This window comes from Adiantum capillus-veneris, chromosome 5 (genome assembly GCF_014529385.1).
Source record: "Adiantum capillus-veneris isolate H3 chromosome 5, ASM1452938v2, whole genome shotgun sequence".
NCBI classification, from domain to species: Eukaryota; Viridiplantae; Streptophyta; class Polypodiopsida; order Polypodiales; family Pteridaceae; genus Adiantum; species Adiantum capillus-veneris.
In genome coordinates, this window is record NC_140935.1 from 62,689,749 (window position 1) to 62,714,565 (window position 24,817).

A 24,817-nucleotide genomic window follows, 5' to 3' on the forward strand; every position below is an offset into this window, starting at 1 on the left:
TGCTAGTCCCTCTTTTTTATAAGAGAATGGAGACCATTTTGGAAATCCCGCCAATTAGCGAAGTGAAGGTGACAGATTTTAGCACCACCCAGCACACATATAGCACACGTCTCAATGTGGAACAGATCCAAGAAAAGATGGAGAAAGATAAAGCGATCTTGGCCGAGTCAAACGACTTGGCAATGTTAGTGGCTATTGATGAAGCCCTGCTTTTACTAGGTCCTAGATTCAATGTTGCAGTTCTCGTATGAGGGGATGGATGATGTATTTTTCCTTTGGCCCTTAGGAGATAACCATATTACAAGATGGTATGAGGGAATTGACAGACCAAATTATAAATTTTGGTCTCTGGTACGTGGACTTTGTTTAGCAGAACTTCTCTTGTAGTTATAACATGTTTGGGGTACTCATTAATTTTTTACAAATTTGTAGTATGCTTGTCTCTAATCTGTCGTGGAATCACTAATTTGAGGTAGTTGTGTTAGACGCATAGCTTTTAGTGGTGCTGACCTCACAAGCCACTCTCCTAATTGATGTCGTTGATTAGTTTCAATCGATCAACATGGACTCAGTCAAGGTTTTTATTATAGCTTACAAAGAAGACTAAGTCTTTGTCTATTTTATCATTGTTTCAATATTTAATCTACTATGAATAGCAACATGATTGTTAATTATTTGCAAATAGTTCACATTGGAGCCTTATTGGATTGAGCATTGAACGCAACATTGCTACCTTGCAAACTTTGTGCACGGGTTTCATGAGAATGTACAAAGGTAGTTTTCTGTTGATTGATGTTGCAAATTATATGCAACATGTCATCACCATTTGCTATGTCTTGCAAGTTTTTTTAGAAACTTGTGACTACTTGGGAAGCATTGACCCATGACAATATCAAGAAAGACATGCTGATTTTTAGTTGCAAGGTGCCTAAACAAGACGATAGGCATTCTTGTGGATAGAGAGTTCTTGCAAATGCAGAGCTTCTATTAGAACGCATTTATGCTAAGGAGCATAAAAATGTAAGTGCACTCTTTTTCTTTTGCCATTTCTACATTCATGTACTTAAGGTAAGAACTTTGTTAGCTTCCGAAGCATTTGTCCCACCACAACCAAAGCCACAACCACGGCCTCCACCTTAAAGGTATGATGTGGTGCCTCGAGCATTAGAGCAATCTCCTAAAGTTGCCTCTCCTTCTCATCTCTCTGATCATTCCATCTCTAGCCTTTTTGTTATACCCAATTTTCCAAAGGGCGAGGAGTTCACACACAATCCTCTCCTCAATCCCTACCCCATCATTCAATGCCGGAACCATCTCCTGAGCATGACCCGACATCCTCAGGTCTTCATGCTATTGAGGCTGCTCATTCACCTGCTCACTCATCTTTTATTCGTGCTCACTCTCAATCTATTCCTTCCTAGAGCGAGCCTTTACAATGTAGTCATGATAATCACCCTTTGAGGGATCTCCCCCACTATTGTAAATGAGAGTTACGAATTACTTGTATTGAATTGGACAAATTTGTATACAAATGTAAAGACAAGTTGAGTCAGACTCCGAAAAACATTTGTGCTCAAGGATTTTTTTTCCAACAAAATTTGTATTTCATTCGCATGTAAATAACAATCGTGTTGTAATGCTTCATTACAGAATTTGGTTTCAAAATACACCAAACGTCAAGCACCCTCAAAGGATTAGTCATGTCATCATGCAACTCCTGATCAACAGCTACTAGATAGATGATCATTCACTCGATGCCACCTTATATAGTGGAAGGAAGCTATGAAGTTCTGAGAAGATATCATGCATTTACACATAACAAACTTCTTATCTACCTTGCATGAGATGCCACCAGAATCATGAACATCCCAACACTCATCCAAAAAATTGAGGCATTTCTCTGACTTGCAGATTAGCATAGTTGCAGTCTTCTTAAGCTCATCATCATGGAAGAAGTCAATGAAAACATGCATGGACGTGAAGATTGAAACACATACTATCCTACTTGTATTTCTTCATGAATCTTTAGTCTGAAACATTTCAGGTTTGAGAGACAGATATTGGCCACTATGGACTCTCCTTTGGAGGAAGCGAGAGATATTGAAGATTGCCGACGCCAAGCACAGAACGCAGTGCATTGTAAAAATGGTCAAAAATAAATACTTCCCTCTCAGCCAGTGCTCTTCTAGCACTAGTGTTATACAGTAGTTCGCCCACCGACGCATGAAATGCATCAAAAATGTCTATAATGCAATCCATCAACTATCAATCTTCTTTCTCCGAGGAATAGATATCTGTAACAGACAAGTTAAACATAAGTTAAACGATGAACAAAAAATCTTTGTCGGAGGTTAGTAAAGGCATAGTTTGATCGGTGAACTCAAAACCCCGTCAGTTTTCTCTCAGATGCAACTCTAAGTCTATATATGCGTGTTCAATGAGCACCTCTTTGATTGTTTTGCCCATTTGTGACAAGCAAAAGTCTTTCACCCTACCTTTGTAACTATTAACAAATTCATTTCTCGTGCGCTTTTCTCTTTCTCATGCGCCGGAGAACCCATCTTTCAATGGTAATGGTGGTGGAAAGCCAACGACCATTGTCCAAATCAAAGTTGTTGAATCTTTCCACAGACTTAATACTTGTGGATGGTCATCAAGGTCTTTTGTTCTCTATTAGTGCTTCTTCGATAGTGATAAGATACACAACACAACAGAGAGAGGGAGAGTGTTTAGTAGTATCATTGAGCACAAAGAGCATGTATTCGAATGTGGGTAAAATGGTAAGTTGAGTGCAAGCAGATGGGAACAAGCGAGAATAGCACAAAATCTCTCATATCATAAAAGTGTGCACAACTGCATTGACTGTGAGTTATGTCAGACTTGTCATGTATTCGGTCTGACAACAAAGAGATTCAAGCAAATCGCAACATATATTATTATTAAATAACTAAAAACTATTCCTTGAAAATGTAAAAATTTGGCATAAAGATAAGGAAAAATCGAGCTACTATTCAGGTAGCCCGCTATCCATTGGTCGCACACCATTCTCTCTCTAAGACTGAAAGAACCAAATTTGAGTCCAAACTCTTTCTAATGCTACTGCTAACGAAAATTTGTAATGTGCCTCCCACTACTGACAAACTGTCTCTATGTCTCACTTTCTACAATACCAAAGAGCGTGAAAACTTGTAGTTGATGTCATCAAAGTGGACACCGGTGTCGGGTGTCACTCCTTTATGGAAGAGGCACCTCACCCGTGCACATCAATGTCAGAGGAGAAGGCGATGTCGCAAGCTAGGAAAACAAATTAACGGTGCCAAAAAAATTAGATGTCGATGCCAACATCTGCCTCCGGCTCGAAGAGTCTCGCTTGCTCGAAGATGTCGGAGTCGTCAAAGCCGAAAGTCCGGGGGGGGGGAGAGAGAGAGAGAGAGAGAGAGAGAGGATACAAAAGTTGTGCACATTGCTACACAATATGTGATCAGAATTAGCCTAAATGGACACCACCATTGCGTTTGAAACATGCCAAAACTCGTGGATTGCGCAAATATGAGTTTGTATGAGTAAATTATGATATACGTTTTTGAGTCAAAAAATGCACCTGTGAAAACTTGTTTATGCTAATCTGCCACACTATGGATTGAATAACCACAGTAAAATGGTTCCAAATCTCAACAAAATCAGCTCCCAAATGAGCTAAACACAAGCTGAAGGTCTCAGGTCCACAATCCTATACATGGCTGCAAATTTCCTGCTCCAAATCATATTGTAAGCACACACCAATGCACTCCAATATGTGTATCATCAAAGGAAATCACTATGTTTGAATACTCTCCTCCGTAAACACTCAAGAAGGGCTACAAATCAACTCTAAATAGTACACAAAGCACTCATGACCCAATGAAGCTCTCTCGCTGACAACCATCCGCTCTGATATCAATGGGGACTAGTGCATTCACAGATGCATGCATGCTTAGATTACTGTGCGAGGAAGGAGGATGTAGAGAGTTTTGGGTGGAGCTCCTAGTGAGGATTAGCCCCCCTCACCTCTCCTTATTGATCTATATTACAAGTAAATAGAGATAAGGTTAGTACTCTATTGGTGTTTACTATAGGTACCAATAGGAGAGCTTACATGAGGAATAGACCAAGCAAACGGGATACATATAAGGACAATCTTTGTCTAAAAATAGAGATAAGGTTAGTACTCTATTGGTGTTTACTACAGGTACCAATAGGAGAGCTTACATGAGGAATAGACCAAGCAAATGGGATACATATAAGAACAATCTTTGTCTAAAAATATATTGAACACAAATAGAAAACATTACTTCTCTATTGACATTAAACAAAAAGTAACTATTCCTTCCCTACTATTGACATTAAACCTTGTATGGGAAAGGTTATTTACATTACATGTGTGTGTATATATACACAGATATGGTTGTGTGTGTATGTGTGTAAAAACATGCCAAAGACGCTTTGGGACAATCAAAGCCAAAATAAAGAAGCTTGTCGTACCTTCAAGACTATGCTTTTGTAAATGAGAATGAACATTTCTTATATTATTTAAGGCCTGCAGACATGAGGAAGAATTCTCTTAAACTTTGTTGAGCATGGCTACTAACTAGAGAATATTTCAACATAGCATGAGCCTTCAATGGTGGTTACAACACGATTTCTCATTTCCAATACAACACTATTACGATTTGTGTTGTTCTCAATACTATTTAGCATATGTATCGTCTTCTTTTCTATATTAAAACTTCTAATTTTGACTCGTAGTATAATAAGGTGGCAAAATTGGTTTGCTTATTTGCATCCACACTAACCATTTGGAAACCATGCTCACAACAAAGGATCCAAGGGCCTCATCAATAGCTCAATCTCCATGCGAGATGGTTTGCAAGTATGAATCTTCGAGCAACTCTAATTTGGCCATCATGCCTTTAAATGGGCCAAATTAGGACAACCTTAGAGTTGTATTGGTGTTAGTCTTTATTTAGTCCATACACAGATGAGGATTCAACCTCATCTTGTCTAGCTTACTTGTATTTTTCCACTCATGGCCAAACTATATACTAAGCACCTCTACACACACACACACACACACACACACGCATACACATACACATCCATCATATCTTGTATAATTTTCTTTTCATTCTTTATTGTTGTAAGTTCATAATTGCTTCATGGGTACATTGTTTTCAATTCTCATTGTATGAATTAAGATTAGTTCATCTACATCATACTACCTCTAATTCAAGCCCTAAATGCACCAGCACTCTCACATCGACTCTTACATGTAACAACCTTCTCCTAATCTTCAGCACTCTTGCTACTAGCCTCTTACTCTTTCCTTCTTTCTGTCATCATTGTTCATGTTAATTGTTAAGTATTAGACTTTGGGCCAAGGCATTGTTGCTACATGTTATGGTGTTCGATTTTGCATGTTTCCTGCATTAGTTCTACAATTGCGGTTTTAAGTCCTACTTTCCAATGTTTTCTAGGTCTTGAAAAGCTATTCTTCATAGTGAATATATAGATAAAACAAAGAAAATGCACACTTTACAAACTAGCACAAATATTATCAATCAAATCAAAACTATCACACATGATTTATAAACTGATATAGGATTCTCATCATACAACTATGTAAATGAAAATTAAGACGTCCCAATTGTGCGCTTATGGGAAGAAATAGCTAGGATCCGCTAATATTGACAAAATTTTTACAACTATTCTCAAGTTGTTATAAAGCAAAAGGAAGATTTTTAGAATGCGGAACACTAGCAATCTGAAAAAATATAAAGCTCAATACTTATTTAGTCTTTGTATCACTAGATAGTAAACATCCTATATGATGTTTCAAGCTGATTTTAACCAACTCTTGCATAACACAGTTAGTCCGTTTCACCTTGGAATTATCATCCTGTCTCTCTACACTTCAAACAATAATGACCCTCCTATAGATTATCCTGAAATCTAATTGTAGAAGCAATTATTACTCACCTTGATATTTTAATACATGGTAAGGGGGCTTGCAAATACCTTTTTCATAAAAGATGAAAAATGTTAACCTTGAAAGTGCTACATAGATGCCTAGAAAATTTCCCTAACCTTATTGTCAACTTTTAATTGCGTAGTTTTTCATCAAAGATGAATGCATACAAAATTTCCCTAACCTTATTGTCAACTTTTAATTACATCTGAATGACTCAAGGTATTGTGCCTATATTCTCACCGAAGGCTTTGACATCTTCTTGAAAGAGTTGTGAAAGCTTCGTGTTTGATGTTTTTATCCAATTGGTCCCAATATATAATGACCAAGATTGCATTCCAAACTCGGTATTTATGATTCTTCCCATTGCATACGATAATATGCATATTGATAATAGAACTTACCATACTCGTTACTTATATGCACTCCCCAGCACACATACATGCATGTATATTAGGATGTAGATATATGTACTAAACCCCCAAAAATAAAGGGGATAGATTTCAAGATGCCAAAGTGAAATCCCTATGATGTTTGAACAGATTGGCATAGACTGATCAACACAAAGTAGATCTTTTTGAACAGATTGGCATATACTGATCGACACAAAGTAAATCTTTTTCGGGAAAAAGGGCATATATTGATCAACACAGAACTTGGGGTGGGCTTCACAAAGCACCGGGGGCCCTCTTTAGAAAATTCGCATGCTATCGTCGAACCTTGTATGTTTTGCTAATTGCACAGTTGGTAGCACGTGTGTGGTACTGGAGTAACCAGTGTATGTCAATGGATTCCTTTTGAGATGTGAAAAGACAGGTGAGATTTATTGGCATGGATGTGTATAGTAGTTATTCACAGAGAACTACTGTACGTGCAATGGCTTCTGGCTAATGGAACAAGGTGTGCTCAATTCTCCAAAGATGTGTGTTCTTGGCTACCATAGTAACAACCTCGCCTTTTCTTCGTCTGCCTCAAATAGGGAACAAAATTTGTACTGCATATTCAGCCAACTACAGTAAAAATCTATAGTAGGCTGTCCCATGACCAGAGATTGTGAAATGAAAAAAAACAACAAAAACAAAAACAAAATCTTTCTTTAAAATGACATTACAGTGTGACGGTGTGGCATGTCTTTGCACGATTTAATTGACTGCCCAAGGTCAACTTTTTCTGAGAAGGCAGAAAGAAGACATATGATACAACAGCTATCCTCAGCAAGTTGAAAAATGAGCGAAACCCATCTGCACTCCGAATAATCCAATGATTTGAGTATACAAGATAAGATGGTGACGCCACCCACAACGTTGACTGTCATCAAAATCCTACCTTTCTGGACTCTTATCGGGTCCATCATCCAACCTTGTTTGTCTTACAAAAAACAGCCTTCAAGAGGTTGGCAAAACTTTCTAACCAAGTACAAAGGCACCATGCATTGATTCATTATCCACAGCGATGTCATTCATCTTCATTATTGAAGTCTACCTGTTGGGCTTTCGCACGATTATATATACTATATTCCCCAAACTCGCGATAACCACTGCACATGACATCTCAACACCTCTTAGAAACCAGCAAAACCAGCGAAATAAATATTATTTTGTCAAATATGAAAAGCAGGCCTGTATCTGAAAAGCGGGCCTGTAAGACGAGAAGGCTTCATATAAACTAAAACAAGCACCTTCTTCCATTTGGTTAAAAAAAATTGCCTGAGGGATCCACAATACCCCTAATAATGTGGAGCCTTTAAGACAAGGAGGCCTCATTTAAACTTAAACAAGCACCCTTTTTTGCATGAGGGCTCCACACTACCCCTAATAAATGAGAAATTACATAAAACCAATCTGAGCTCCCCTAAATCTCTCATAGCGACCTACAATGGGTGAACTGGCTCCACCTGGATATCTTAGGCTTGAGGATCAGATTTATAGATAGGGTCAATGACATGATGCAAATCATGAGGCCAACAGGTCAGAAGGCAGTTTCCACATGATGGTAGGCTCAAGGGAACTATCCACAAGAACGTTGAAAGACGAGACAGCGACAATATTCTATTAGAGGTGGACTATTGTTCAGAAATGGAAGGGTCTGCGTGCCGGAAATCGATGAGGTTTGAAAAAGGATTTTGTTCAAATGCCACGATGTTCCTAGCACTTGGCACCCAGGCATCCAAGAACTTTGGCATTAGTCAAACGATATTTCTATTGGTCAAGGATGCGCTCTTACATAGAGAGCTATGTGAAAAGATGCACTCAGTGTCAAGTCAATAAGGCAGAGAGCCTTAAGAAAGCTGGCCTGTTACATCCATTGGAAATCCCAGATGCCAAGTAGCAAAGTATTTCCATGGCTTTCCTCGTTGGGTTGTGGTCGATAGGTTCACAAAAACGGCAAAGTTTATACCAACAAAGTCGACAATAAAAAGCCATGAGTTGACGGTTTTATTTGTCAAACAGCTTTACAAGCTGTACGGTTTGCCAGAGGATATCGTTCGTGATCGAGATACTAAGTTTACTGGGCGATTTTGGCGAGATGTGTTTGCTCATCTGCAAACGAAGTTGAGTATGTCGTCCTCTCACCATCCTGAGTCCGACAGACAAACTGAGAGGATGAATCAGACGTTAGAGGACATGTTGAGCGCTTATGTCTCTCACATGCACTCTGATTGGGAAGGTATCTTCCACATTAGAGTTTGCCTACAATAGTAGCAAGCAATCTGCTACTGGATTTAGCCCATTCATACTGATGTATGGATTTAAGCCTAAATTTCCTATTGCTATTGGCTTAGAGAAAGTCAAGGATCGCCAAGCTCGCGATTTCTTGTATGACATGCAAGAAATGCTCGAATTGGCTAAGGATAGCATAAGCACAGCTCGTGATCGAGTTACTACTTACGCTAATCAAAAGAGATCTCCAAAGACTCTAGATGTGGGACAATGGGTTTGAAAATACTCAAGGATTCCAAGACTATGCAAAAGTGAAAGCATTATAGCTTTCAGCTAGATATTGTGGTCCATTCTTGATCACAAAGAAAATTGGCCAAGTTGCCTACAAACTGGCTTTTCCTTCAGATGTTAAAAGTACATCCAATATTTTATGTCAGCCACCTTAAAGAAAAATTAGGGGAAGCCGACGTTGTTGTGTCTATCGAGGAAAATGTATGGCAAGGTATGCAAACTGAGTATATTCCTTGAGAACCAGAGGCTGTTTTAGATCATTGTACCCATCATTTGCGTCAAAAAGCTTACGACGAGTACTTAATTAAATGGAAGGGTCAATTTGAAAAGTTTGCTACTTGGGAATCAGTTAGAGCTTTGGAAGCTTGGTATCCCCACTTCATTGATGAGGACATGAATTGTTCTTAAGGGGGAAAGTATATTATGTCCCACTTACAGGAGAGGGGATCTAGCCTAGACGCCATAGGGATGGGTATCCAATGTCCGGGCGGACGTAGTGTGAACCTGGCCAGTGTGGCCGACCATTATTATAAAAGGGAGGCCAAGGCCTCAATTGTAGTTATCGACCCCCACTGGCAAAGTGCCAGTGGGTAGCCCGTGAGGCTAGGAATACACAAGGTCATCTCGAGGAGGTGAGGCCGGGTGGTATGGGACGCTCGGTCTTACAGGTACACGCCTGTGTCTTTGGATGCTATACCAGCACGGGGGAGCTTCCGAATGGTGGCTATGGTCAGGTGGTTCGTCGGACGCATGTCTGTAGGCTATCCATGTAGCCGGGAGATCCACTCAACGTGATCGCTCCACCCAAGCAGGGTGTGCAGTCCGTAGAGCTACATCCTCTGTCCAAGAGTCCCCATGAACATATACATAGCAAGGTGCACTCTGAGTGTCCGCAAAGAAGTATACCACAATGTTTCTACATCCTGCTGCATCTGGTGGTGACACAGAGAACTTGGCCAACGGCCACAGAGTCTGTATCAAGTCTATCATCAAGGCCTTTCTATACCATTTTCCATGGGGCTCCTAGATGGCACTACCGGCCACCAATGTGGTTATTTCGTCCTCCCATATCTTGATTTAACCATCATTGTATATCTCTCACTTTTCATTGGGAGAGTCTCCCCTCATGCTGATATAGTCCCCCCCTCTTGTCTGGTGCAGTTTGTAGCCTAATAGGCAGTTTTATTAACTAATAGAATGATCTTTTTCTTGGGAAGAAAACAAGTTTACATGAAAAGCTAGAAGTCGGAAAGCATCTGGTCCAAAAGCTGCCATCAAAAAATCCGTATAGCTGCCATGTCAATAGCCTGCAGCACAAAATGCAGGCGTCCGTACAACTGCCACGTCATCACCCTGTCAGCATGAATTACGAGACGTCCATACTACACCTCAAGGTAGGATCAAGATGTACGTACGGAACGTATTCGTACCGTACGGACATTCTGTACGGTTTCGTCTGTACGGAACGATCCGTAAGTTGCTATTTTTTGTTTTTTTTTTTTTTTGGCTCTATTGCATGGCTGAGGGTTTCGCCTAAACTATGCGAACAGTTTTTAGGCCACAATTTGTAGACTTGTGTACTGAAGGTGTAAACATTATTCACTGCAGAGAAATAGCAGGTTGCAGAGAGCTCTGCGCAGGTAAATACTCTCTCTCCTCTCTCTCTCTCTTCTACAAGTTCCTCCTGCAGGATCTCTCTCTCTTGTAAAATATGTCTTTGAATGTCTCTATAGGTTGTTGCCTTCTCTCTTGTTTTTTATTAGAAATGTCCTAGAAAATTTAGTACTTTGCAGGTTTTTTACAAGAGTATGTATGTTTATGTATTTAAAAAAATTTCTTGTACGGAACAACGTACACTACATACATATACGCCACGTACAATACGTTCTATACCACCTTGCAACAGCTGCCATGTTATCTGTTTTTACACTAGGGAGTTTTGAGTGTGTGTGTGTGTGTGTGTGTGTGTGTGTGTGTAGGTCGTGCTTTATTTTATTATAGGCCCCATCAGACAAGGTCCCATAAGTTGGTAACACTTTTATAGTTGGCCCACTCGGTGAGCACTTCTTCTTCTTCTTCTACTACTTCAAGGGTTTATGCCCCTCAACCGAGATCTGCAAGTCGGCTAGGGTTAGGTCTCGGAAACCCTAACCCATCGGGTCTTCAGTGGCTTGGCACATCAGCAGTTTAAGACATGGGCATCTTGACACCACCTTGAGATTGAGACCGGTAGATTCAGAGGGATACAAGCAGCTAGTAGTATATGCTGCCTATGCCATACAGAGCCGAAGACGAAGATGCATTATATATGTCAATGCACAGTGTATTACGAGATAAAAGGTCGCTTCCACTTTCTAATCAAAGAAGCCTTCGGGACCTTCTCTAGAGTCATGTGCTATAAGGACCAACGATGTCGTGGACTGTATCTACTTGAGTTACACAAACACACAGATGGTTTATCAAGGATACCCTTGATGTCTTCACTAATCGACTATACAAGCTTGAGAAAGAGGTCGAAGGATTGACCAAGGAGAAGGAAGCATGGTAGAAGGAGAAGGAGAAGGAGAAAAGAGAGAGAAGGAGAAAGAAGAATAGAAGAAAGAAAAAGAAGAGCTTCAGGAGCAAATCGGTCTCCTCAGTGCCTCCATCGCATCCCTTACCCCCGAAGGAGAGATCAAAGTGGAAGCCAAGGAAGCCCTCAAGGAGGAGATCATCAAAGCTCTCACGGCAAGCATCAACCACAAATTGAAGGCTACCAAGGAAGGATGGGTTGAAGTAGTCAAGAAGAACTTAAAAAAGAAGGCGAAAGCAAAAGTCCAAATAGATGAAGCACTCATCATACACAACCATTGAGGAAAAGAAGATGCGACAAGCCCGCCGCCACAATGTACTAGTGACTGGCATCAAAGAAGAGGAGGGGTCCACACCGGAGAATGATGGGAAAGCCCTATCCATGAAGCTCGGGTACAAATAAGACGAGGAACCACCCTTCTCCAAAGCTTCGAGAGCCGGCAAAGATCCAAGAAAAAGAGCCCTCATCCTCCAATTCACCTCCAAGGAGTCTCAAACATCCTTCATCCGAAAGAGGGTCATCCTGAGAGGGCTCGAGGGGCCCCCTATCTAGAGTCAAGAAAGTTCGTAAAGAAGGGAAGAAGGCCGTATACCGCGATGGTCGGGTCATCATTGATGGCAACACCATCGCATAGGGACTTGCGGCCTATGGGACACATGAGGAGATCCACCTCGCGGTTTGGGACTACAACGAGGATCTATGGACACATCCAGAGAGGCTTGAGGAGGTGATGAGAGGACAGACATCATTCTTCTGACAAAGACACATGAGAATCCAAAGCAAAGTCCACCAAAGATCCACAACTTTCAGTGGGAGTCCTCCCATTGAGAGAGCACCCGCCAGCACACCACACAAGGATCAGGAGGGGTGGCTATACTCATCAAATACAGACTCCGGAACAGGATACAGATTGTTACACGAGACCCACAGACCCATTACCTCTGGATCTGCTTTGAGCTAGCACAAGCCAAGACTATCTACATCGCCCTCTGTTGCTTCTCCCCCTCAGGCTCCAGATCTGCTACTACAAAGACAACAGGGGAGAGGGAGGAGCGTCATTCCCATACACATGCCTATCAGATGAGATTACGGAGTACTCTACACTAGGGGAAACCGGTGGCACTATTCGCCGTAAAGGAGGAGGCCACCATGAGAGTCAGAAGACACAGCTCGCACCACAGAGTACGGTCATCATTTGCTCAGATTAGTCTCTCAGCACTGCCTCTTTATTTATAATGGGATGGCACAATGGCCTACTTCAGGAGGACTGACATGCATACCACATGGAGTTGCAACCGGGGGGGGGAGTCCCGTGGATAACATCATGGGACCCAGAGAGGCCACCCACCTACTTAGCTCTTTCACCACCCCACCCATACCGATTGGAGCCAACCACACCTATCTTGCACTCTCCTAGAGACGCCACACCCCACACACCCATGAGACACACCCCACACACCACGATCCATTTCACACATGAGTTAATCCCCCTTATACTAGGTAGAGGTCGAGAAGGGACTACTCTTGCTCCACCCCTCTACACCACTACCTATGCTGGCCTCCCACATCACATCTGTTCTTCAGACATCAGTATCAGCTCTTTTCCGCACACCACCCATACACCACCCCCTCCCCCCCCCAAAAGGGACTATGCCACAGAACCACTAGTACGATGAGGAGTGCAAAGACCTCTACCGCCGGCTAGGAGCACAGCGGACTCTCTAAGAGACCACTAATCAAGAGGCCAGACGACAAATAAAGACACTCACATGCCGAAAGCGGCGAGCTTTCGAGGAGGCACAGGAGCTACAGCTATACCATCTGTTCATGGGCATGGATAGTGCCACAACATGGCGCACCCTCCAAGAGCCACGACTGACTACCCCGATTGAGGATCCAGAGGTATGGCACGACTATGCAAAGAAACTTGAGGTACGAACTAGCCTCCGATTCCACAACCTCCCGAGCCTCAACCCATGAGCTACTCCTCCTTCACAGCGGTTATGGTCAAGAAGGCCATCCCCCGACTACAACACCGTCGATCATCAGATCATACAGGTTTACAGAGTGAGCACCTCATTTATGCAGCTGCCACGATAGCCCCCTTGATCGCACATGCATTCAATCGGGCTATAGGGGAGGTGTAAGGTGCAACAAAAGTGAATGTTGATAGTGTTCATGATGAGTGCTCCGAACTGTGCTCAAGAGTTCCTTTTACTTACAGAAGGGAGAGCCTTCCATTCCTCTTAGAGAGAGAGTGCAAGTGCAATGATCACAAACAAAGTGAATGCTACTGTGAATGAAAGTGCTAAGAATGAGAGAGAGAGAGAGAAAGAGAGAGAGAGAGAGAGAGAGAGAAAGAGAGAAGAATATGACACCAGATGGTTCTCAAACCCCCCTCCAAGGGCCCCCCTCTCTATGGCAAGAGAAGTCTATGCTATAGATTGCACAAATCTGGTACAATGGTCTAGATGTTGTGGTACTTGATGATGACTATGTCGATGACGACGATGAAGACTATGACGATGACGACGATGGTCGGGATCTGCAACGAAGGTGTCGTCATCAAGATAGGGATGTGCGATGACGATGACGAAGGTGTCGTCGTCAAGATAGGGACTGCGATGACGATGACAATGTCAACGACGATGATGGTGTCGACAACGACAGCATCAAGGCTGAAAACGGAAAACGCTAGATGCTCTGCTTGGGATCTGCTGCTGTGGCGGTACTGCGGCCTGAATCTGCAACTGCTTCGCCGGACTAGGACTGAAATGCAAAAACGTTGGCTGATCTGGCTGAAATCTGAAAACGCTAGGCTGATCTGCTGAATTCTGAAAACGCTAGGCTGATCTAGTACTAGATGGGGAATCTGGCGAGGATCTGTAACCACTAACCAGAGGATGCGAGTTCTCGCGAGGCTAAGGCTGAAAACTGAAAACGCTGGTGGTAGTGGCTGAAAACGCTGATCTTCTTCTTCTTGAGAAAACGCTAGGGCTCCTGCTGGGTGCCTGCCTCCTTGTGTATGTGCTTATTCTGCTTCTACTGAGTGTCCAATGGGTTTCTTTTATAGATCTTTAGCAATTTGCCCTACCTATTTTTCCAACAAAAGTCACTTATTAATAAATAAGTGAAAAATGTGTACTTTGGCAAAAAGGGTTCTATGCTCTGGAAAATGCTCATGATAGGTACTGAATGTCATGCTAATGATCCTGCTATGTGCAATCAGAGGGTATGCAACTATTCTAAGTGCTTGGACATGCACGGCCTACGCACAGGCTCACAAGGGTGCCAGAACACTTCCTAGGCTAACTTGAACCCTAGACCTAGGATAGCTTGTCCACATGCACATAGGGTTAGATGTGCACGTGACAGAGGGCTTCCAGAGGAGTGGACCAGACACACCATTGTGCCGATCCACAAGTCTGGAGACACCCTGGACCCAGGGAATTACAAGACTATCATGATTGGCCATACAATGGCCAAACTATATGGGGCAGTTCTTGAGGCTGAACTTAGTTCTCATGGGGAGGCGGAGGGCCTACTGGCTCCTGGCCAAGCAAGGTTCAGGCGGACCTTCTCTACTATCGACCACATCTTCGTTCTACGTTGCCTCATTGATGGGGCAAAGGTGCGAAAGAAGAGGCTTTACTGCTGCTTTGTGGATTTCCGCAAGGCGTTTGACACCATCCCACCGGAGAGGCTCTTTCGACGACCCCAGAGTTTGGGGATACCTTCAGAGATGAAATGGGCCATCTATGCTCTCTATGAGAGAATGAATGGGAGAGTTCGTTGCCCATGCAGTATGTCGGATTCTATTGCTAGCACCATCAGTGTTAAGCAAGGATGCCCCCTCTCCCCAACCCTCTTCGGACTCTACATCGACGAGATCTCCGACTACATCCTACGAGCGGGAGGGGTAGGAGCGGACCTAGCAGGTACCACAATCCACATTATGTTATATGCTGATGACATTGTACTTATTTCAGAGTCACCAGAGGGCCTACAGAGCCATCTGAGAGCTTTGGATGAGTTTTGTACAGACAGGCAACTCATAGTGAATCTTGGAAAAACCAAGATCGTGATCTTCCACACCTCTAGAGCAGTTCAACGAGCAGCCACATTTACAACAGCAAGAGGACCAGTAGAGGTTGTCACCTCCTACATCTACCTGGGAGTCACATTCACCAGCAGACAGGGGCCCTTCTCCATGGCACAAGCCGCCACTGACAGACTCACCAGAGGATATGCAGCACTGGCCATGCTAGAGCGGAGATGCCATCAAGCACACTTTCAAGAACCCCGCACGAAGGGGCGGTTATTTGACACATTATTCAGTCCAGCCTTAATGTATGCAGCAGCAATGTGGACACCGGGATTGACAAATAGCCAGTGGGCACGGATTGAGAGACCACACATCTATATAATTTCTCACCTGTTTCGAGGCAAGCACACAGTACCATCGGACATCATCAGGGCAGAGCTTGCCACCACCCCCCCCCCCCCCCCCCCCCCCCCCCCCCCCCCCCACATGGTAGTGACAAGAGATCGAGGTGGGGAATCTCATGACATTCCGAGGGAGGAGAGAGTGTGTAGAGTATGCAGAGAGGAAGTGGAGAGCGAGGAGCATTTTGTTTGCAGATGCAGAGCTTATGCGGATATCAAAGACCGATACGTCCTACGAGCCCCTATTCAAAGGGCAGCCTACTTTCCGTGACATCATGCATTCTCGAGATCAGAGACAGTTGGGGTGCTACTTGCTAGAGATACAGAGGCACAGGGACACCTCTACAGCCACCTACAGAGACTCGGGGGGGGAGGGACAGTCACAGCTTACAAATTTCTTTTAGAGAGCTACACCCCTGCCCCTTCCACTCCTAGACTCACCAAGGGGAGTGACCCATCAGCAGGCTGAGGCGAGCCGGGACAGACGACGCTCGCGGGCTAGGAGGAGCCAAGCCCCACGACTCCACCGCAGACAGATCGAGGAGATCCAGACTTGAGCACATCGGGCTGCTAAGGAGAGACGAGCCCAGATGATGTCTAGCCCAAAGACATTCATCAGGGCAGCCCTTGCTCCCGACCCTCCCATGTATTACATTTTACACTCCCCACTAGCAAGGGATGGAGCTAGCTAGATTGATGCATTTGCATGGTTGTACTACCCTTAGCATATAGACATGCACATATCCCTCGTACTAGAGCTCCACCCATCCCCATAGATCTCATCACCCACCAGATGTCCTTCTCTCTTTTATTTTGTATCAATCTGAACTATTTTATCTTTTCCAATAGACAGAGGACACACAGACATGTATACTTGATTTGTCTCATAGGCCGACTTCGGCCTCACATGGACGTTGAAAGGCTCCCTCCCTCCCCCCTCCCCCCCCCCCCCCCCCCCCCCCCCCCCCCTCTCTCTCTCTCTCTCCCTCTCTAGCAGCACTGGCCATGCTAGAGCGGAGATGCCATCAAGCACACTTTCAAGAACCCCGCACGAAGGGCACGAAGGGGCGGTTATTTGACACATTATTCAGTCCAGCCTTAATGTATGCAGCAGCAATGTGGACACCGGGATTGACAAATAGCCAGTGGGCACGGATTGAGAGACCACACATCTATATAATTTCTCACCTGTTTCGAGGCAAGCACACAGTACCATCGGACATCATCAGGGCAGAGCTTGCCACCACACCCCCCCCCCCCCCCCCCCCCCCCCCCCCCCCCCCACATGGTAGTGACAAGAGATCGAGGTGGGGAATCTCATGACATTCCGAGGGAGGAGAGAGTGTGTAGAGTATGCAGAGAGGAAGTGGAGAGCGAGGAGCATTTTGTTTGCAGATGCAGAGCTTATGCGGATATCAAAGACCGATACGTCCTACGAGCCCCTATTCAAAGGGCAGCCTACTTTCCGTGACATCATGCATTCTCGAGATCAGAGACAGTTGGGGTGCTACTTGCTAGAGATACAGAGGCACAGGGACACCTCTACAGCCACCTACAGAGACTCGGGGGGGGAGGGACAGTCACAGCTTACAAATTTCTTTTAGAGAGCTACACCCCTGCCCCTTCCACTCCTAGACTCACCAAGGGGAGTGACCCATCAGCAGGCTGAGGCGAGCCGGGACAGACGACGCTCGCGGGCTAGGAGGAGCCAAGCCCCACGACTCCACCGCAGACAGATCGAGGAGATCCAGACTTGAGCACATCGGGCTGCTAAGGAGAGACGAGCCCAGATGATGTCTAGCCCAAAGACATTCATCAGGGCAGCCCTTGCTCCCGACCCTCCCATGTATTACATTTTACACTCCCCACTAGCAAGGGATGGAGCTAGCTAGATTGATGCATTTGCATGGTTGTACTACCCTTAGCATATAGACATGCACATATCCCTCGTACTAGAGCTCCACCCATCCCCATAGATCTCATCACCCACCAGATGTCCTTCTCTCTTTTATTTTGTATCAATCTGAACTATTTTATCTTTTCCAATAGACAGAGGACACACAGACATGTATACTTGATTTGTCCCCCTCCCTCCCCCCCCCCCCCCCCCCCCCCCCCCCCCCCCCCCCCCCCTCTCTCTCTCTCTCTCTCTCTCTCTCTCAAGAGTACCCGTGGTGTGCCAAATAGAGCCAAAAACAGAGCTACATTACATATGTCACTGCCCAGTATACTAAAAGATACGAGGCCGCTTTCACTGTCTATTTAGAGAGGGTTTTGGGCCAGTCATGAGATACAAGGATCAGAGATGCCTCGGATTATACTTACTAGAGATTGGCAAACATAGAGAGGACCTCTTGAAGAGGGGCACAATGAGAGAGATCTAGAGACAGCGGAAGATTACAGGTTTCTTTCAGAGGAGTTCGAGCAGCCCCCACAGCATAACAACATCAGAGGCACCAGAGGCATACTGCTTGATCGGGCAATAGAGTTGGGGCGGTCCCATCCCCCACGGATGAGGGAGCCCTCTCGATATCGACGCAGATTGCGACAGAGGATCCATACCATATTGGCGCGACATAAGAGCCGTCCCGGATATTGATGTATATGTATATGATGCCTCGAGTGTCAAAGAGCTACCCCTACCCACTATTTTCTTTTCAATTCTTTATACTTTTTGTACCCAGACCTGGTATTAGATTCACCACATGTAACCTTTTGCTTTCATAGGTTGTTTTGGCCTTTTGAAGACGTTAATATTACATTTCATTTTCATCTCTCTCTCTCTCTCTCTCTCTCTCTCTCTCTCTCTCTCTCTCTCTCTCTCTCTCTCACACACACACACACACACACACACACACACACTGGGAGGATTCTAGGTGCTAATCCTCAATTAAGTACTTAAACTCATGATTAAGACTTAAGAAACTTGAACTGTACTCGAGACAAGACTTAGAAGACTCTGTGTTTGATTGATTGATTGTGTGATACAAGGGCTCCTTATATAGGAGACGAATAGACACAAATGAAAAGACATGTCTCTTGGTGAAGAGACACGACTTTAGACGTAAAGACACATCCTTTCGGCGAAGAGCTGCAACCATTGGGCGAAGAGTCGCACCCGTAGAGCGAAGGGGTGTGACCAGTCGTCAAAGGAGTGTGGCTTTTGGCGAAGAGACGCGTCCTTTGGGCGAAGGGGTGTGACCCTCCAAGCGCAGGGGTCCTCCTTGGCATGGCACTTCACGTATCTGCAACTAGGAGTAGATGTATTGCTGTTAACATAGTCACAATCGTGACATTCCCTCCCTCTTTAAATAAAACCCAGGGTAGTTGAAGAAATTCCGGGAAGAAGGAAATGTATTTTTGTAGTGCTTCTGCATCCAAAGCTCTTTCTGCTAAGTCCCACGTCATGGCACTGTTATTGACCATGACTATTTTGCCAAACTGTGAAATGATCATATCTGCAACTTGTCTCATCTTTGTCAAAAGTATGAGTATCACATTTGCAACTTGATTATTGCCTTTGTCACAGTCATTTGTAACTTCGAGCTTTGTCCAATAAAAGATTGAGTCTGTATCTGCTTCAAGTGAAATTATTGGTAAACTAACTTGAGTTTTCTTTTGAGTAAAGACCACTGGTTGGAAATCTGTAAGGTATTCCATTGGTTTGTCTGGAACCGTAAAATCCTTTTGAAGGGATGTCGTAGACTGAGACAGATTAGTGTTTGGAGGTATATCCATCTGTAAAGGTTTATCTGTGAAACAAGTTGTGTCCAAATATTCAATTGCAGCGACTGAAGTCGTGCTGCAAGATTTTGTATCCGTTTTATCCTTTGTATCATTGAAGGTAAGAATTGGTATCTTCAAGTTTGAAGAATTATCATTCACCACAGCATCAGTTATCTCATCAGAAACAAAGACTTCATTCTGCAAGGGCGGTGACGAGGCTTTTGTTTTTGCCTGGACCACAACCAAAGAAGTTGTGTGCGTTTGGGATGCCACACATGAACCAAAATCTCTTGAATCTTCAGCTTTATCAGCGGGTATTAAGGCTTTCAGAGTAGGAGAAGCATGGCATGGCTTGCAAGGGGGAACTTGTCCAGCGTTGCGGCGTTCACGACCGAGTACTTGACTAGGGTCGGAAATATGTGCCACTATGTGAGCCCACTTGGAAGAGGTTGAATGCTCTTTAAGGGGAGATCTTCTGAAAGCTTCATGTTGCTGCTTTTGCCGATGATCATTTTGAGGTTGAGGCTTGTTATAGCAGTCATGCTGCAAAGAATGTTGCTTCTGAGCACGTTGTTGCTCAAGCAAAGTGAGTTTGTGTTGGGTTGCCTCTGAAGAAACATGCTGAAGGTGAGAAATAGATTGCTGAGAAACCGTCGAAAACTGTTTGATACCAAAAGGTTATTGCAATTGTCGCCGGATAGCCTCCAATTTCACTGTAAGTGAGGAGATGTCTTGTTCCAAGGAGGCTACCCGTTGCTTCCACAATGAGAGGTGAGAGTCCATACTCGAGCATGAACCGTTGATGAAAAGGAAGGCTTTGCTCGGACAATGGGTCTTATTAGTTTTACTGTAAGGCTCTTTTAATGGTTGCACATGGGTTGTAATTCTTGTGTATAAATTTTGGGGTAGGCCAGCCAAACTTTGGGTTTAATAAATTTGGGGGGTTTTTTTTTAAATTGATAAGGTGTGTTGGCATTGGCTTTTTAAAAAATTGGGGGTTTTCACATGGGGTTTTAAAAAATTTGGGTAGTGGGCGGCCATTCAAGGCAAGTGAACTTTGGGCGGCCACTTAATGAGTTAATTTGGGGGAGGCCGGTCAAGTGTGGCCGGCCACTTCGGGGCTGAAATTTTTGGGTTGTGTTGTTTTAATGGTTTTAAAAAAGTTACGCTGCTGGGTTTAATATATCTGGCGCTGCTGTTGTGTTACGTTAAAAAAACCCAGCAAAAAGGTATTTCGAACCAGCGCCAGCACAAGGCAGCCAGCGAATTGATAAAAAAAAAACCCATCGAAAGTGTGCAGCATAAATTGAATTCAGCAGCCAGCGTTAATTCAGCCAAGCGAAGAGTTTTGATTCAGCCAGTGTTTCAAATTTATGCCGCTTGGTGATCTGCCGTTTGGAGAAATTGATGACGCTTGGAAAGTTGGCTGACGCTTGGGAGAATTTCAGCAGAGGGCACATAGGCGCAAAGGCGCAGTGTTTGGGTGTCAGCAAAAGGGTGCCAGCGATTGGGTTTTCAGCCAGCACATGGGTGAAAAGGCAGCCCAACGCTTTGTGAAGGGGTGCGAACCACTGGGAACTTTGCCTTTTTTTTTTTTGCAAAGTCAATGGCCTTTCACATGGTTGGTGCTAACACACGGGTACGAAGGAGTGCAATCCGATGAAGGGGTACGCAGGGTTCCCCGGGTACGCCACGCACACACATCTGTGTATGCCACACACTCGCAGACACTGCTGTCCCGTTCTGTTTATGCTGCTTTTTTATGTATAGAATTAAATCAATTACCTCATACCATCGGGGAAGAAGTTGAATTCCATCTTTCTTCTGCTTCCATGCAACTCCGGGAAAAAGGGGGGAGGGAGAAGAGGGTAGCGGTGAGGGTGAGAGGCTCACAACCTTCAGGTCCCGGGAAAAAATTTGCTCTGATACCACTGTCGAGATTCTAGGTGCTAATCCTTAATTAAGTACTTAAACTCATGATTAAGACTTAAGAAACTTGAACTGTACTCGAGACAAGACTTAGAAGACTCTGTGTTTGATTGATTGATTGTGTGATACAAGGGCTCCTTATATAGGAGACGAATAGACACAAATGAAAAGACATGTCTCTTGGTGAAGAGACACGACTTTAGACGTAAAGACACATCCTTTCGGTGAAGAGCTGCAACCATTGGGCGAAGAGTCGCACCCGTAGAGCGAAGGGGTGTGACCAGTCGTCGAAGGAGTGTGGCTTTTGGTGAAGAGACACGTCCTTTGGGCAAAGGGGTGTGGACCCTCCAAGCGCAGGGGTCCTCCTTGGCATGGCACTTCACGTATCTGCAACTAGGAGTAGATGTATTGTTGTTAACATAGTCACAATCGTGACACACACACACACACAAAGCAAAAGGAACCATAAATAACACAAAATAGAATACATTAACGCAAGGAAAGAACAATGGATTGTGGAAGTGCGATTTCTCAAGTCTCTCAATTCCGCTACATCGTGTTGTTTTGAGTGAGGGTGTGGTGTATACACCCCCAAACTTATATTGATTCTTGACCTGTAAGGCGCAGCGGAATGAATGTTTGAACTTTGCTCAAGATGAGCGCTCCGAACTCTGCTCAAGGTTCCTTTTACTTACGGAAGGGAGAGCCTTCCGTTCCTTTAGTGAGAGAGTGCAATGGACACAAACAAAGTGAATGGACACTGTGCATGAAAGTGTATGAGACTGAGAGATAGAGAGAGAAGAGAATACGACGCCAGAGGCGTTGTCAAACCCTCCTCCGAAGGCCCCACTCTCTATGGCGAGAGCGGTGTACTTATGATTGCACAAATCTCTACAATGCTTCGACTTGCCGACGATGAGGACGACGACGAGACGGGCTGAAATCTGAAATCGCTAAGGGCTGAAATCTGCAAATATTTATCTGCTGAATTTTGACTCTGTCGATGACGACGATGCAACGACGACGCGCTGAAAACGCAGATGCTGAAATCTGCGTTTTCCGGGCTGAATCTGTAAACCTTGCGGAAACTGACCGTGCGGCAAGGAACTGCTGCGGGAAGGTGAGATCTGCCAGGTTCGGGGGTTCTTCTGTGATGTCTAAAGTGACGGTTCTTGAGGTTCCGTCGCGGAGAATCTGCAAAACGCTAGGGTTGGATGCATATGCAAAAACGCTAGGGCTAAATTCTGTGCTTTTGCAAAAGCACTAGGCTTTTGCTGTGTCTTGCTGTCGCCGGGTTGGTCTGCAATGCAAAATGCTGGGGCTGATCTACAATGAAGAAAAACATTGGCTGTCCTTGGCTGAAAACCCTGAGTCTCCTGCCCGGGGGGGGGGGGTCTTGCCGAGAAGTTGCCTATTGAGCAAGGTGCTCCTGCTGCCTCTTCTGCCAATTAGTGCTAGTCTAGGTTTGCTTATATACAAACTTACTCAATTTGCCCTACCTACTTTCCAACAAAAGTCACTTAAAAATAATAAGTGAAAAATGTCAAAAATGGGGAAAACAGGCTAAATGCATTGGAAAAGGATTCTGATGGGAATGCTTATGATCATGCTGTGTGCAACCAGAGGATATGCATCTACACTAAGTGACTGGGCATGCACGGTCTACGAATAGACTCACAAAAGTGCCAGATCACTTCTAATCTAAACTGACTGGACTGACTGAACCCTGATCATGGTGTAGCTTGTCCACGGACACATAGGGTTGGATGCGTCACGTGACATGACCCCTCTCTCATGAACAATTCGCCTACTTCTCTCTCTTCCTACTATACATGGAGGTGACATAGAAATGAGGGTATTCTTTATTGGTTTTCTATGACTCTATTTTGTATGTGGCAAGCCAAGGCAAATGGCAGTTGAATGCACTAGGAGGATAGAGCATTTGGAGTAGAGACAACACATAGTATCTCAAGAGAGACGAGCAGAGGTATCATCAGGTACTAGGAGGTGAGAGCTAGGAGCAGAGAAGAAAAGAGGAGGAGGAGAAGTCAACAGAGGTAGACAAAGGCTCCTAGATAAGTCTATTATAGGCCCAAAGATCCTCCAAAGGATCCACCTCAACCTTTCCCCCTCCTTGATTATAGAATAATGTATTTTAGAAGATCTAAGAGACTCTTATTAGAAACATTAAGGACATATTGGGGATCGCACCTCTGTAATGATCAGCTTTTACGTTCATCTTTAGGCTATGCCCTTGAGATGTTATTTTAGTCAAAAGATTTTTCAGAGAAATGAAATGAAATGAAATGATATTTTACGAGACCGATCTGTTACAAAATGAGAGAGAGAGAGAGAGAGAGAGAGAGAGAGAGAGAGAGAGAGAGAGAGAGAGAGAGAAATGAAATGAAATGATATATTAACGTCTTCAAAAGGCCAAAATGACCTATGAGACCATCAGATACGAAGTGGTGAACCTAATACAATGAGAGAGAAGAAGAAGAAGAAGAAGAGTTTTAACTTTTAACGTCGTAGGAAACTATCCCAAGAGACCTTAAAGATCTAGCCGACGAGGAGTTGAACTCAAGTCCTGTTATTCAAGAGGGAAATGGCATAACCAATCTACCACACTTGGGTGAGGTTATACCATTTTCCTTATTTTATTAGCGCGCGCGCACACACACACACCCGAGAAGAAGAGAGTTGTAATGTCGTAGGCAGGGTTGCCCTCGTACGGCGTCGGCGTACGGAACGATTCGTACGTTTCGTTCCGTTCCGTACATGACTTGTCTGTTTTGTTTTGTTTTTCTTTTTTTTCCTTTTTTTGTGCGGTGATTTATGGGGTGGGATCGTTTCGCAATTTCGACTGCATTTGACCGAGAGCCCAATGACTGCGTTGGCTCATACAACCATGACCAATATGCGACGAGGCTCGGGTAGCGGATCTACTATGGCCGCCAGCACTTGGAGATCATGATTCTTCTTTTTTCGGACATTGCCGTTTCCAATGTCCATGGATAGGTCTTTTATGTTCTAACTTGTAAGACTTAAGTTGCAAGTACTTAGTACTAAGTACTAAGGTCTATGTCATGACTCATATGATCTATCATCTTCTAACTTGTTTAGTCTCTCTTGTAGTGTGTAAGACGTACGATTTTGTGCCCTACATACTGTCCAACAAACATGATCATG

At 44.2% G+C, this 24,817-nt stretch overlaps 2 protein-coding genes across 9 annotated transcripts in view; both read right to left on the reverse strand.

Annotated features, from left to right (window-relative positions):
- Positions 1 to 6,678: 6,678 nt before the first annotated feature.
- Positions 6,679 to 7,469, reverse strand: LOC147457414 (uncharacterized). The gene is made up of 3 exons (XM_086512293.1): positions 7,331 to 7,469; positions 7,116 to 7,245; positions 6,679 to 6,998 (listed from the first exon to the last, which is right to left on the reverse strand). Exons 1-3 carry the CDS (start codon positions 7,356 to 7,358, stop codon positions 6,911 to 6,913), a joined length of 246 nt encoding a protein of 81 aa, XP_086368419.1. The 5' UTR covers positions 7,359 to 7,469; the 3' UTR covers positions 6,679 to 6,910.
- The window catches only part of LOC147457415 (Polynucleotidyl transferase, ribonuclease H fold protein with HRDC domain-containing protein), a 69,613-nt gene continuing 51,874 nt past the window's right edge, over positions 7,079 to 24,817 (reverse strand). For all 8 annotated transcript variants that reach the window (XM_086512288.1, XM_086512287.1, XM_086512289.1 and 5 more), the window contains one exon: positions 7,079 to 7,541. In XM_086512288.1, the coding sequence (XP_086368414.1) occupies positions 7,460 to 7,541 (82 nt within the window). In that variant the 3' untranslated portion in view covers positions 7,079 to 7,459. The remainder of the gene's footprint in view (positions 7,542 to 24,817) is intronic.